At 39.6% G+C, this 15,186-nt stretch overlaps 2 protein-coding genes across 3 annotated transcripts in view; one reads left to right on the top strand and one right to left on the bottom strand.

Annotated features, from left to right (window-relative positions):
• LOC144036588 (rho GTPase-activating protein 7) overlaps positions 1–5,071 on the top strand; it is a 51,455-nt gene extending 46,384 nt beyond the window's left edge. For both annotated transcript variants that reach the window (XM_077547337.1, XM_077547336.1), the window contains exons 15-19: positions 521–635; positions 700–891; positions 3,394–3,626; positions 4,063–4,236; positions 4,483–5,071. In XM_077547337.1, coding sequence (XP_077403463.1) covers positions 521–635; positions 700–891; positions 3,394–3,626; positions 4,063–4,236; positions 4,483–4,591 — 823 coding nt within the window. In that variant the 3' untranslated portion in view covers positions 4,592–5,071. The remainder of the gene's footprint in view (positions 1–520; positions 636–699; positions 892–3,393; positions 3,627–4,062; positions 4,237–4,482) is intronic.
• Positions 5,072–7,056: 1,985 nt separating this feature from the next.
• Positions 7,057–15,164, bottom strand: rars1 (arginyl-tRNA synthetase 1). The gene is made up of 15 exons (XM_077547587.1): positions 14,978–15,164; positions 13,508–13,642; positions 12,131–12,319; positions 11,891–11,999; positions 11,529–11,629; positions 11,345–11,466; positions 11,101–11,221; positions 10,895–11,024; positions 10,655–10,759; positions 10,053–10,231; positions 9,848–9,957; positions 8,889–8,994; positions 8,042–8,214; positions 7,730–7,977; positions 7,057–7,287 (listed from the first exon to the last, which is right to left on the bottom strand). Exons 1-15 carry the CDS (start codon positions 15,023–15,025, stop codon positions 7,178–7,180), a joined length of 1,986 nt encoding a protein of 661 aa, XP_077403713.1. The 5' UTR covers positions 15,026–15,164; the 3' UTR covers positions 7,057–7,177.
• Between the last annotated feature and the right edge of the window lie 22 nt (positions 15,165–15,186).

Here is a 15,186-nt window from a genome sequence, read left to right as displayed (position 1 = left end):
TAATTTTATTTAAAAAACAAACAAAATTAAAACAAAAAAAGTTGTCATTCTAACACAAATCATTTCGGAGTTGTATTATTCCGAGAAAAATTAAATTTTATGAAGGAAAAAAAATCTGAATTGACCATGAATTTTTTAAAATAATTTTACATGAGTTAGGTTGTAATTTTGGGATCAAAAAATGTTTTAGATTAAAAAAAAAAAAAAAAAAGAAGTCCTGTTAAAATGAAAAAGTTAAACATTTTGCATAAATTATAAATCTGAATTTTAAAAGAAACTTAATTCTAAGTAATATTATGAGGAAATATGGTGAGAAACCTTCCCAAATGTTTCAGCGACAAACACCGCAAATTCCAGTCGCCATCTTCGGATAGTGTTGATTCAAAATTTTAAAAGTCACATTTTGGTTAACAGAGAAACAAACCGATCCGTTCTCTTACTTCTATTCCATACTCGAGCAGCAGCATTGGAAACTTGCTTGACTGACCTTTTTTTTTTTCCTCCCGTGTCATTCCGACAGATCGAGTCACAGGAAGTACAGCCTGGGCCGACCGGACCAGCGCGACCTAAGCGAGAACTTGGCCGCCACGCAGGGCCTGGCCGACATGATCACCGAAGCCCGGAGACTTTTCGAGGTAGCCGCCAACTTCTTTGTCCTGCAATCGGGCTCTGTGGCTTTCACATTTTCATGCCATGTAGATTCCGGAGTTTTGGCCTTCCCTGAGCCTGAGCTCTGCGGGTCCGACTGACGAGCCGACTGAGGAAGATCTGGATGAGAAGACGAGGAAACTCCAGCAGACTACGCAGCTGCTCATCCAGGAAGCCAAGGACAAGAGTCGAAGCTGGGAGAGTCGTCCCGCTCCTGAAAACGTGTCGCTAGCTGTCAAGAAGGTCAGTGAGACAGACTGCTAGCGCTAGCAACTTTTATGTACAGGACTCTTGGTTTCTTTCACCACCTCTATGTATATACACATAAATACAGTTAGTGTTAGAGAGTTTGAACTTCTTTTATAAAAAAAAACTGTTATCTAATTTATATCATAAGTTTACTTTAAACTGCATTGATACATTGTTAGTCAGTTATCTAGTTTAAGCTATGTACATTTATATACATAGTTAGTTAGCTAGTTTAACCAGTAATTGCTTAAGGGGCCCCCAGAGAGCCTACAGATTTGACACAAACCGCATATCCTTCACATTAGCAGTGCAGCGATGACAACTGACCGTCTCAAATTCGAGCCAGGTGATTTTTTTCTTCTTTAAAAAAACAAAACAAAAAAACATGTATAGTAAGGCTGATTATTTTTTATTTGTAAATGATCATGAATAGTAGTAAAGCTTTTATTTAAAAAAAAAAAAAAAACATGTATAGTACCACGTTTTTTAAACGACAGTGTGTGTGTGTGTGTGTATATATATATATATATATATATATATATATATATATATATATATATATATATATATATATATATATATATATATGTATATATATATATATATATGTATATATATATGTATATATATATGTATATGTATATATATATGTATATGTATATATACTATATATATATATATATATATATATATATAGTAAGAAGCTAGTTTGAAAAAACATTAAATTTATAGTAAAACTTGAATGAATAAATACGTTTTAAAAAGGACCATAAATGGAGACATTTATGTATTTATTTATTTATTTGTTGATTAAAAAAAATATATAATATATAATTAAAAAAAATAACGACCATGTATTGTAAGTTTTTTTTTAAAATGGCAATGTACGACGGCTTATTATATTTTTATTAGAGAGCGGGGACAATATTCCGAGAAAAAAACATGCAAATTTGCCATTTTATAAACTCGCAAATTTACAAGTTTCTTTCTCGCAAATTTGCCACTTTATAAACTCGCAAATTTGGTGGTTAATGGGACACTGTTTATAAAATGAAAAGGCAGGATGGAGACGGATTCATTCTTAAATTTAAACTTCACTCGTCAATCACCGCATCGAGAGCGACAACACTTCCTGCTCCCCTATCAGCTGACTAACACTAACCAATCAGATGCTAGCTTACTTTAGGTAAATGCAAGTGAACGACGGAGAGTAGCACATCAACTTAGATACTTGTACAAAAAAAATACCAAAATGTATGAATGTGTAAATAATAATTCTGGTAACATAAATGTACAAGTAAATATACATTTTAGCAAATTAACTTAAATGTTTGATCGTCCGGGTGTGGACCTTCGCAAAGTGAGGCGTCTTTGTTGCTGGCCCGTGGCCGTACACAACGCTTCAAAGAGTGAATGCTTAACATCATATGGTTAATTTCTGCTAAAGCAATTACTATCTCCTTATTTGGAAACCCGACCGAAAAGTAAAGTAAAGTACGTTACGTGTAATTCTCGTAACTTTCTGAGTATTTTTTCTGCACTTTACAAAGTGGCAAATTTGCGAGTTTTTTTCTCGGAATATTGCCCCCACCCTCTAAAAATATATATATATATTTATACGTGGCCCTATTACGCCGTCGTAACAATAAATGTATATAGCAAGATGTTTAAAAATTACAAAACAAACATTTCTTGGAAATCTTTTATTTGAAGAAAAAACATAAAATTAAAATCAGACCATAGTAAAGCATTCATTTAATTATTTATATATATATAGAAATATATATATTGTAAGGCTTTTTTTATCACCATTAAGTGGCTTTTCTTTTTTTTTTCTTTTTTTACCACATTTTTAAAAACATGAACTTGTATGGTAAGGCATTTATTTAAAACAATAATAAGGCTTTTATTATTTTAAAAAATGACCATGGCTTTTATTTTAAAAAAAAAAGAAGAAGAAAAAAAAAGACTGTGTATATAGTGAGCCGTTTGTTTAAACAATCATGTACAGTAAGGCAACAATAAGATGCTTAAAATAAATAAATAAATTACCATGTATAGTAATGCTTCTATTACTATTTTTTATTTATTTCAAAGAAAATAGGCATGTATACTATGACCTTTCTTTAAAAAAAAAAAAAAAAAGACCATGTATAGCGAGGCTTTTATTAATATTTTCTAAAAATACCATGTATAGTAAGACATGTATTTTAAAAATAGCCATGTATATAGGAAGGCATTTTTTAAATAGATGACCATTTATAATCAGACATTTATTTAAAAAAATAACCGTGTTTAGTAAGACCTTTATTTGATTTTTTTTAAATACCATGTATAGTAAGGCTTTTATTATTTAAAAAGACTCTGGATATTAAGACTTTTTTTTTTTTACGTCAATGTATAAGTTGAAATGACTACGTATAGTAAGGCGGGTTGTTTTTTTTCCCCTCTAAAAAACAACGTATAGTTCGACTTGTTTGTGTTTCATCTTGGCAGATGTGCGCCGACTGCCCCCTGTGGACGTGGCGCGTGTCGGCGGATGTGGATGTCGCCCATGAGGTTTTGCTGCGCCGACTCCTGGTGGAAGAGCGGCCGTGGGATGACGTCAGCACGCGGCCATCAACTGTAATCCAGACGCTGGGTGAGCGCGCCCACGTCTGCCGATACCTCCTCCAGGGCCACGACGCCGGACTGGCCTCCTGCCTGCCCCGGGAACACCTGCTGCTCAGGTATAAAAAAAAAAAAAAAAGATCTAATCTAACAACCCCTGAAAAATAGCACTTTTTTGGGGGGGGTGAATGAAGCTGCTGAATATTTAATCCCAGCCTGGAGTCAGATGAGATTTGACAGCGTGTGTTTGCCTTTGTCATGAGCTCATGTTTTTTGTCAGTGTAAGTGAACTCTGCGTTACCTCTGAGTCAGTCAGATTTTTATTAAATTTTTTACGTGAGGCATTGCAACGCACCAATTACAAGGAATGAAAAAGCAATATCTGAAATCCCTGCCATCCCTTTTCTCATACTTGCTAAAATTCACAAACTATTTTCTTTTATGTTAAGGCTCAGAACAAAAATAACAAAATTCTTCATTTTTAAGACACTTGTGACAATGTTTTAATTGGATTTGACTTATGATGTACTAATTTAAGAAATGTGGCCGTTGTAGAACGTGGCAGGCGGATGCGACTTGCGGGCCACTCTACATGTCGTCCGTGTCCACGCAGCACCCGAACGCGCCACCGGAGGGCATCAGAGTGCACACGCACGCTTGCCTCTACCTTTTGGAGCCCACACCAGCTGGCAAGACCCGCCTCACCCACTTGTGCCGCACAGACACCAGGTACACACTTTAGATCCATTTTGTCACCCTCGTGTTACGTCAAATTCTTTAGCAGAGCTGTTGGAATCGAGTTTCTTCAGGTTTAAAAGACAAGAGAAAATAGTGCAATTTTGAAGCCTGTGGATCCCTTTTCTTTCGCCATTATTCTCCTTCGCACAAGGAAATCCAGATAGTAGTTTCAGCTTTAAAAAAAAAAAAAAAGACTGCACATTTTGTTACTGAAGCATTTCATGTGTTACCCTCTAGTGGGCGCTCTCCTGCGTGGCACCACAAAGTGAGCGGACATCGCATGGTCGCTGCTCTGCTGGCCATCAAAGCGTCCTTCCGAGGTCAGCACAAAGACACCACCACATGAGGGTTGAGGACGCTTACTGGCCAATTGGAGGAATGTTTTTATTTTTTAAATTGCATTTTTTTTAACGCTTCATACCCTCCTCCCACACTACAACTTGTTCAAAAGACAAACAGGGACCTGTCGCAAGCTTCCTGACATTATTCGCCTTGGAGTTTTTCCAATTGACAAGAAAAACGGCGAAGGACGGCGAGCGCTGTCCAAAGGAAGAACAAGCGTAGAAGAGTCACACTAGAACACAAACAGGAAGTGGGGACGAGGACAACAGCAGGAAGTCAAATATGAGCGACATCTACCTCTTGGCGTCCACTTGACAGTTTCAAACGTACCCCAACAAGCGGACGCCCGTTGGCGCTCTTCGGGGGATGCGCGATACACCTGCGCTCATTATTTAATGTAACTACAGTCACAGATATTTAAGGTTTGGAGTGAGGAAGTGATCAGAGCTAAGCATCTGATTAAAGAGTTTTTTCTCTCTGAGAACCAACTTGCTGTCTTTATTGTGAAGGGGAAAACAGCTGAATTAAAACAAGGCACGTGGGGGGGGGGGGGAGTACTTGAGATATAGCAGCAATAAAAAAGAAAAGAAAAAAGAGAATTTTGGGGAATAAACAGATTTTAAAGCAAAACGTTTTTTGGAAAACTTACAAAAAAAATCAACTGAATTAAAGGAGAAAAGAAGTTAATAGAATTAAACAACTAATTGAAGGAGAAAAATGTTTTCAACAAAGAAAATTTTAAAGCAGAAAAGAACAAAGACAGCAACAGAATCTGTGGGGAGAAAAACAAGACAACAGAATGAAAATGGAAAAGAACTGAATTAAAGGACAAAACAGCAAACTCAAGAGAGAAAACAATCAGTGGCATCATAAATAAATTGGAAAACATGAGAATTAAAGGGGGATTTAAATGGAAAACACTTTAAAATGTGTAGTGACATTTTAAAGAATCAATGGAGAAAAGAACAGAGGCTTTTAAAGAGAAAACATCAGAATTAAAGGTGTAAAAACAACAATTTTAAGAGAAATTAATAGAATTAAAGGAGAAACTAACCAAATCACTGCATAAGACAACAAATTCAAAGGAAAAGCTTTTAAACGAGGAACATTTTTGGCCCGAAAACCGAATAAAGGAAAAAAAACAATAGAATTAAAAGAGAAATTAACAGAATTAAAGGGGAAGCCAACAGAATTAAAGAAGCGACAGGATCAGATTAGAATAATAAGAGTCACTGAAGAAAATAACTGACAAATGAAAAGAAAAAGCAGAAAATAACAGAATAAGAGAAATTATCTGAATTAAAGGAGAAACCAACCAAACCAAAGGAGACAACTGATTTTAAGAATTTTTTTTTTTTTTTTTTTACACAAGGTCAATGCAAAAAATGATTTAAATCACAGTATATAAGTAACAAAATATATATTATTTATACAAAAAAAGAACATCCTAGAGAAGAAAAGATTCAAAAGAGAGCAAATGCATTTTGGAAGAGCAAACAAGTGTTTTGAAGGAGAAAACAAGAGTTTAATAAAGGTGTCAGTCACACGGCGCATCAAAACAAGTCACCTCTGGCGTCAGTCGCCCTCTCCTCATTTGCATCCATTTTCCATAGATCTCGATTTCATCCCAGATGAGACGTTTTAATCTCTCCACGCCACACGAGACAAGACTGGCAAATATATCAACAGATAAATAAAGACTTTTCATGGCGAAGGACAAGCGCCGCTGTGGAGAAATGCTTTTGAGGAAAGACGTAATCTATGCACATGACTAATGCGCCGACTAACATGATTCTTGCCTGAGGGCTGATTTGAAATTTACTTGAATTTATTTGTTTTCCTCTCCCATGTGGAGCACAGCACAGCTTGAAGTGACAGTGCCCCCCTTCCCCTCCCCCACACACACAAAAAACGTTAACCCAATTCACCAGAGGCCTGACGCATTCATCACCAGGAAACTAGTTGACTCACATGCTCCATTTTGTATTTTTTAGCCTCTCGGTCAGGATTTGGCCACAAATAACCTAATCAAAGAATGCGTCATTAGCAAAATGTCACTCTACGCAAAGGCTAACGCTTATATTCTGCGGCTACGCTGACAGCTGGCTGCTAATGAGACTGCAGAATTGCTCATTCTAGTTTATACTCCAGCTACGCTATTTGAAAGTTAGCATAAGTAAGTATTCATACTGTATTCATACTGTAAGTTAGTGTTATAACTTTTCACAAGAAATTTAAAAAAAAAAATGCTACGGATGCTATTAGCATGTGAAGCTACATCATGGTACGTGTAGCTTGCCAGTGTTTCCTTCAACAACTTTCATTTTTTCACGCTTGGTCAAGTTGTGTTTTTCATTGACATTGTTTACATTCATCACTCATGTTAGCATTCAATGCCAATGTTTCTCTTAACAATTTTGGTTTAAAAGTTAAGCTAAGAAAAATACAAATGAATTGACGGGGAGCAGATTGTTCCAGATCAGCTTTTTAATGAACAGCTTTTTAATTAAAAAAAAAAATGGACATGATGTTAAGGCGCGAGTTCATGATCATATCGAGTTGCGGAAATGGAAAAGAGCGGCCGTTGCCGTCACATTTTCTGCACGGGGTTGATGCCCAGGATGTTGAAGCCTTTGGCCATGACGGCCGCCGTGGCTTCGCACAGCAGCATACGCCACATGTTCACCTTCACCACCTCACCTGCAACAACAAGTTATAAATCCATCACAATTCATTGCAGGCTTCTGATCGGTGCTCAAGTCACCTAAGATGGCTGCTGCAAACCAAAATGGCTGACTTCCTGTTCAATTTTGGGCATGGGTCATTGAAGGCTATTTTGGGCGGAATGTTAGGATAGTTTTCATATACAAACAAAATTGGCAAATTTTCAGGCATGTTTAAAGAAGAAATAAAAGCTTTTCCAACAGGGCTTTTGTACTACACCCAATAAAACAATCCCACGGGGGGTTCTAAGTATATTAGCCCCGCGGTGCTAATAGGGAATTAGCATAATTTAACAGCTTGAAGCCTGAATTGGCAACACTCCAGGGAGGATGAACCCACATTTACTGACAAGTTTCCTCACTGCACACACGTAGGACGACGACGACGTTACGAGGGAGGCAAAACTGATGTTCGTTACCGGTGTGCCGGTCCTTCTCCACGCAGTAGCAGCTGTCGTAGAACTCGGTGAAGGTGGTGGCCAGCTCGTAGAGGTAATCGCACAGCGGGTGCAGAAGCAGGTCGTCCAGAATCTTCTGCAGGATCTCGGGGAAGCGCAGGATGCACTTGCCCAGCTTCCACTCCTTGTCGTGGTCCAGGATCACCTCCGCCGTCTCGGCCGCCTTCCTCAGGGTCGCCTCGTCCAAGTCGGCCAGGCGGGCGATGGAGCTGGGCGGGAACGCCGAAGGTGCGTCAGAGCGGTCGGGATCGGGCGGGTTTAGCGGGCGCTTACCGGATGCGCGTGAAGGCGTAGAGGAGATACGCGGCCGTGTTGCCGCGGTCGTCCAGCATCTTGTCGAAGGAGAAGACGTAGTCGTTGATGCGGTTGTGCGACAGGTCGGCGTACTTGATGCAGCCGAACGCCACCGAGCGCTGGGCCTTCGTCAGCTCCTCCGGCGTCAGAACCTGCAAGGACGGGTGAAATTCGAGATCTCATCCATCCACCAAACACAAATTGTGAAGCACACAAATAAATGAGCCTAGATTAAAGCCTAGATCTGGTGTTTTTTTCCTCCAAACTCAGTACATCCTCCAAGCACTCATAATTTGGGAGAAAGAAGAAGAATTGATTAAGCTAACTTTGCCCACCAGAGTAACCGCACTCCATTTTACACAGCCTGAAAAAAAGGTAAGATTTTTCTGAATGTTTTCTGAGCAAGTCCAGGCTACAAACTCTTGAAGGATAGAAACATGAGGAAGGAGATGACGCGAATGAGCTAACTCGCCAACCCAGGGAACCTTAGTCCATTCACACATTTTTACACAGCCTGGATTTATCTGCCTGCTTTCTAAGTAGGTGCACACAAGTAAACACTCTGAAGACACACAAACAGCTAAGAAGCATGACTGATATGCTAATTTCGCCTACCTGGGTAACCTCACTCCATTTGCCATGTTTTACAAACCCTGGATTGTCCCACCTCTTTTCTAAGTAAGCTCACACTCTTAATGCTTTGAAGACACCATCTTGTTAGGAAGCAGAGAAATTGATGAGCTAGCTTCGCACACTTTGGGAACCTCACTCCATTCAACCCTTTTACAAATCATAAAACATACAGTATAATGAGCCTCTCTCACACCTTGTCTCGCTCTTTCTCCTTGAGTTTGTCCATGGATCTCTTCAGCCCCTCCTCCAGCAGGTCCATCAGCCTCACCGTTTCTCCAGAGCGAGTCTTAAACTTCTTCCTGAGAGGGACCAATACACGTTAGTTTTTCAGGAACCAAATTCTTAATCCAACATTTAAACAGGAATATTGGAACAAATCTACTGTAAGATTAAGAGTTTGGGCCCAAAATGCCAACGATCAAATACATACTATTGTTTAAGTTTTACTGTTATTAATTTGTATATTTTGGCTTATAAACAGTGTGCGCTGATCGTTAGCAGGCTGGAACCAAACTATCATCAAACTTTTAAATTTGAAGCCAAGATGAAAGTAAACACACTCTACAGATGTATGTTTTATACTCTTGTTACCTACAAGCATTTGATTTCGTACTGTGCATGCTGGAACCAAACTCCAAACACAAATTTCATCAAGAACATCAATCTGCTCTAAGTTTAAAGAGCTATACTATTTAATGTTACCTAGTCGTTTAGTAGTAGCGTGAAGTGCTAGCATGCTGGAACCAACCTCTAAATGAACATTTCAACAATTAAGTTAAACCACTGTATAACTTAGTGTGCAGTAGGTCAAGCACTGCTTTGGCAGCTATGCCGTGTAGACAGTTAGCATGTTGGAACAGAACTCTACACAAACATTTCAATGATGAAGTCAAGTCAATCTATAACTTTATGAGTTGTAATATTTTTTTTTTTTTTCGTCAGATAAACAAAGCTGATTGTTAGCATGCTGGAACCCAACTCTAGCATTTCAACAAGTCATTGAAACCAATGTGTTCTTTAAGTGGTATTTTGTTATTCACACTTATTGCTACCATTCTAGCATTTTATTGGCCCCTCAACACTGTGTACTTTTAGCATACTGGAACCAAACTCTACATCCACTCTATAGCCAAATTTAGTTTTCAGTCTTACTTGTCTTCCCCGAGCACCACTCCAAATCCGGCGTGCTCCACCCGAGTCACCTGGGGGTCATACCATCCGATCATCCTGGCGGCAGCAAACACCAACTGGAAGTGCGGGCCCTGAAATAAAAACATAAAACATACTGGATTATTTGTTTGTTTTCCCCATCAACGTGATATTTTCCGCTCCACCAATCATTTCCCGGCGATCCCACCTGTCCGCTGTCCACCACGTAGATGATGATGTCGGCCTTTTCTTCAAAAAGGCGCTGGCGCACGGCGGCCAGGTCCGACGTGTCGTACGTGTAGCCGCCGTCCGACTTGACGATGGTGAGCGGGACGGAAAGGCCGGGGGCGAACACGATCTTGCGGCCCTCGTCCAGCTCCGACAGGCCTGGGGGTTGAGGGGGGGGGGGGGGGTCAGAGACCGACACAGAGTTGGAAATATGAAAAAGAAGGCCAGAGGCAGGTGAGGAAAAAGAAGTTGAGAAATGAATGCGGCAACACTGCTCCCTAGTGGTCAACTCGCGCCACTGGAAACATCACAGAGGATGATTATTCTTATACTTTAAATAATCAGTCAATTTTACTGCTTTGAAACATGCTCTGTAGCGCCCCCTGGATAGTTTAAAAAATACAAAATCAGGCCTCCAACACCATTTTTGCCATCTGACATGACTTCAAGGGGACATTTCTCATAAAAAGATGCTCATGCCTCTGAAAAACAAATAGTCTGCCATTTTGGTTTGAAGCGGCCATTTTAGGGCAAATTCCGAGGCTGTGAATTTCACGCAAATAAAAAAAACGGGCTTCTTACCTCTCTCATCAAACTCCTTCACCACGTCCTTCATCAAGTCCTGGTAGAAGGACTCCCCCCGCTCGATGATGTGCACGTCCAGGCAGTTGTAAACTTTCTGGAACTCTGAAAACGGACGCCAACGATAGTAGGGAACACCAGTTTGTCAGCATCTCCTCTATGTGTTGTCATTTTCTATTTGTGCGTTTGCTTATTCATTTTGGCCTTCTGTGGTGAAGACGATAAGACTGAAAGCATCACCTGTTCTGGAGACGTCACAGATGAGATTCCAGGCTTTGAGGAATTCCGGTTCTTTGCTCTGCAGCCGCACCACGCACCGATACGCTCGCTTCTTGAAGTCCTCCTCCTCGTCAAAACGCTTCTTGGACTCCTGGAGGAGCAGATGGACGCTTAGGCGGCTGAGATCTTTTTATTTATTTTTTGAAGTTTCTGAAGCTCGGACTGACTTTGTAGAAGGCTTGCAGGTCCCCGATGGGCGGCGACACCGTCAGGTAATTTGGGAATTTATCCTGCAGGTGCGCGATGAGCATGCCGAACTGCGTGCCCCAGTCGCCCACGTGGTTCAGCCTTCAGCACAAACCGACAAAACGTTAGCACGAAATGGCTTCCCGCTGCTCATGCTAAGCTAAGGATGTGCTATGCTAACACACGTCAACCTTAGATAAAGTAAGTAAATAAACGCGAGTGCACCTGAGCACGTCGTAGCCCAAGAACTCAAAAAGTCGACACATGCTCTCGCCGATGATGGTGGAGCGCAGATGGCCCACGTGCATCTCTTTGGCGATGTTGGGCGACGAGAAGTCCACCACCACCTGAACAACAATTCAGTTGTACTGGAGAGTGACATCATCATCGTCGTCGTCGTGCGTCTTACCCTCTTCCTGGAGGCGAGCGGAGGCGGCTGCACGCCGTTGACCAGGAGGTTGCTCAACAGTCTGGACACAAACGAGCGCTTCAGGTGGATGTTGATGAAGCCTGGACAAGCGAGATTGAGCTCATTCAGCTTGTTTGTCGGCATGTGCACTGTGATTGACTGGCGACCAGTCCAAGTGTGCCCCGTTTCTCTCGCCAAGAGCCAACTGTAGCTCATTTTTTAACTTCAGATTGAAATTCTGGCCAATCTTTGAGGTTTAAGTTGGGACCGTGATCAACAACAACAACAACAACAAGAAAACAACTTGACAAATGACAAAATGAAAATGCGTGTGATCCACTTGAGATGATTGATTTTCATACCTGGCCCTGCAATTTCCGTCTTCTGGATGAGTTCATTTGCCGGAATGTTCTGAAGGATTTTCTCGGCGATCTCCCTTGGGTTGACTTTCATGCCTTTCGCTTTCAACATCTGCCAAAGGCAAGAAAGAGAAACACAAGTTGACGGCTTGCATGCTAATCGAGCACTAATTGGCAAAAACTGTTCCTTGGTGTATCTTGAACGGTGTGCAAAAAGGCAAACTAATGGCTCCCATCTACTACCTGTGCCATGGCCATGGCGCTGTTGCACTGGTAGTCTCCAAATTTGGCCTGCTGGTTGGGCGTGACGGAGAGTGGCGGGCTGTCCAGCTCGGGGCAGGAAGCCCGGATGGCTTGGGCAAAAATGTCCTGCAGCCGCTGGTTGATGTTCAACATGGCGGTCCCGCAGCTGGGGGCCTCCTCTTGCAGACTCTGAGGACACGCGCAGTGACATCCTCATAAATTTGTCTACAGTACTTTTTGTTTTGTTTTCATATGCACATCTTTGCGCATTACTTTTATTTTTTTTTAATCAATAAAGACTAATTTGACTAATATTTTAAAACGTTATTAAATATATTGGATATGCTTTTATTTATTATTACATTTAAGGTATAAACATTTATTTTTGCATTTAGTTTGTTGAACGCATTCACTGCCACGAAGTCATAAAAAAAAGTTTATTGAAAATTTGGGGCAACCAGCAATTAAAATTTTTAATTATAATTAATTGCATACTTCACTAGTTAACTCACGACTAATCACAAATTTTATATCTGTTCTAAATGTACAATTTAAAAAAATCTAGGTTTTCATACTCTTGTTAACAAAAGTGGAAAATATGTTAAATCAATAGAAGTAGTTAAGATTATTTTTTACTTTTATAGCCGCCAATGGCAGTGAATGAAGAAAAAAAAAGATTATTAAAAAATGAGGGGCAACAGGAGATTTTTTTTTTTTAATTGTAATTAATTGCATGACTTCACTAGTTAACCCACAATTAATCACAAATTTTATATCTGTTCTAAATGTACAATACAAAAAATTCTAGGTTTTAATACTCTTGTTAAAAAAAGTGGAGAAAAATGTAAAATTAATAGAAATAGTTCAAATGAATTTTTGACGTTTATAGCCGTCAATGGCAGTGAATGAGTTCATGGGTTTTGATATATTTAATTTCATCAAATACAAACTTATATTTCAATCGAATACGTTGAATTTCTTTAAATGCACATTTAAAGAAATTCTACATGTTTCAACTCTGGCGCCATCTTGTGGCATCTTGGTGGCAAGGCGCTACATTAAAGTGAGTTGAGGGACGCACAGGCAACTATTTTTAAGCAAATAAAATGCATTATTTCAGTGAAGTAATTCCACTTAAAATACGTTTTAACTTTCAAATAATATTAAATTAATACTCTGACCTTACAATTCATAACATTATATTAAACATAATTTGTATTTATTAAGTTACTGAATTTAATTTAATAAGTTATTAAATACAATTATTAATAACTTCTGATAACTATTCATAAATTTATATTCTACTTAATTTTAACCAACAATTGTGACCAAGATTCCAAATCCACAATCTCGCCGTGCCCCGTGCCGCTCCCTCACCCTTTTGAGGATGTTGAGGCGATATTGCAGCCTGCTGTTCTCCTCTCGCAGCTCATCCAGACGACAAGACGGACTCGACCTCTGCGGGTTCTTTAGGCCCTCCAGCTCAGCAGAGAGACTTTGGATCTCGCACTCCTGGAACAAAATATTGCAAGCGCTTAATCATACTAGGAGCAACATACATAAGGAATATGATCATAAATCACATATTAATCAGTTTTATTGCAGCTAAAAGTACTTTGAAATAAAAGTGCATCAGAATAAAACTAAAAGTCCAAATTTAAACATGTAATACACTTTTTTAAAAAAAACTTCTTTTTTTTTACAGCACTTACAGTCCTGCTCACCATTATTGGCACCCGTGATGAAGGTAAAGTACATAATGTGGAATATCTTCTGAAAAAAATGAATCAAGTAAAACATTTGATTTTTTTATAGAGAACTTGTGTTTTATCCCGAAAGACCAAATGATTAAAAAACTATTTAAGCAGAGAAGTACAAGAAGAGAAGTGCAAGAAGCTTAGGGATGGCTACAAGAAACGTTTGGAAGCTGTCATCACTGCCAAAGGGTGTGCAACCAAATATCAAAGAGGGGTGCCATTATTGCTGCACATGCAGTTTTCTATTCCTTCTTTGGAATTACATTATGTAAGTTGAAAAACAATTTCCTTTGTTGAATTACTTTGGACATCCAGTTAAAAGGTCCTGATGATATAAATTTGGTACATTGCCATTGATTTCTGAAGATATTGTAGAGATCATGCAAAAAATTAAGGGGTGTCAATAACAGTGAGCAGGACTGTAGGTGGCTGCCCTAAATGATCTATAAATAAAAAAAACCTCGTAATGTAAAAATTCTCAAAACCGTAATACTTTATATACATAACAAATATAGCCTTATACAGTACACGTTAAGGGGGGGGGGGGGGGGGGATATACTTATGATTGCCAAATGGTACCAAATGCCTTTGGATTCAGAGGCCGTGCCCAGCACAGAACTTCGTTTAATAAATGAGTCATTTAACAAAAATGTGCGATTGTAGCTAAAGTCATACGATTTACAAAACATTTAAACATCAATAGGTACCAAATATGAAAATAAACGTGTGCACAACTCGGCAGAGTAATAAGTTGCAAAGTACTAATTAAAAGCTTAAAAACAATGAGAAAAGTCGCTAGAGTGCCGTCAGAAAATACGACACGGCGCGTTGAGCCCAACAAAACCACAAAATGCGCTTCTTTTCGCACCAAATAAGACATTTATTTCTTTTAAATTAACGCCGAATTTGAGAATTGTACAAGTCGATGTCAAATGTTACCTTCCAAGCCAAATAACTTCACATTTTAATACTTAAAACCGGAATATGAAAGTTTCTGCCAAATCTGCCTGGAACTACCTGGCTGTCATTGGTGTATACGTTGCACCGGTTTTAGCTGTAACTTGGTTATCGCCGTCCCAGCGGGACTCACCTGCTTCTGTAGCCGCGTTGTGTAATCGGTCACTCGGTCTCCGTCCATTCCGAAGTACCGGGGTCGTGGTGAAACTCTGCAAGTGGGAGGGTTGCGTTGTCGCGTGGCTGATGAAATGAATTGGCCGAACGTAGCAGAGGATGCAGTTGACAGTTTCACTTCCGGGAAGGCGGAGAATTTTCTTGTTCGTTGTGTTTATTGCGGTGTTG

This window comes from Vanacampus margaritifer, chromosome 16, assembly GCF_051991255.1.
Source record: "Vanacampus margaritifer isolate UIUO_Vmar chromosome 16, RoL_Vmar_1.0, whole genome shotgun sequence".
Classification (NCBI taxonomy): domain Eukaryota; kingdom Metazoa; phylum Chordata; class Actinopteri; order Syngnathiformes; family Syngnathidae; genus Vanacampus; species Vanacampus margaritifer.
The sequence above is the reverse complement of the archived record's forward strand: the minus strand, read 5'-3'. Positions and strand labels throughout refer to the sequence as shown.

What these genes read in the sequence shown, in the direction of transcription:
- rars1 (XM_077547587.1), bottom strand. Translation starts at nt 15,025, where the DNA reads ATGGACGGAGACCGAGTGACCGATTACACAACGCGGCTACAGAAGCAG. An exon ending in GACGGAAATTGCAGGGCCAG is followed by an intron (nt 11,630 to 11,890) that starts GTATGAAAATCA and finishes TCGCTTGTCCAG; the next exon opens with GCTTCATCAACATCCACCTG. An exon ending in ACGTGGTGGACAGCGGACAG is followed by an intron (nt 9,958 to 10,052) that starts GTGGGATCGCCG and finishes TTTTTATTTCAG; the next exon opens with GGCCCGCACTTCCAGTTGGT.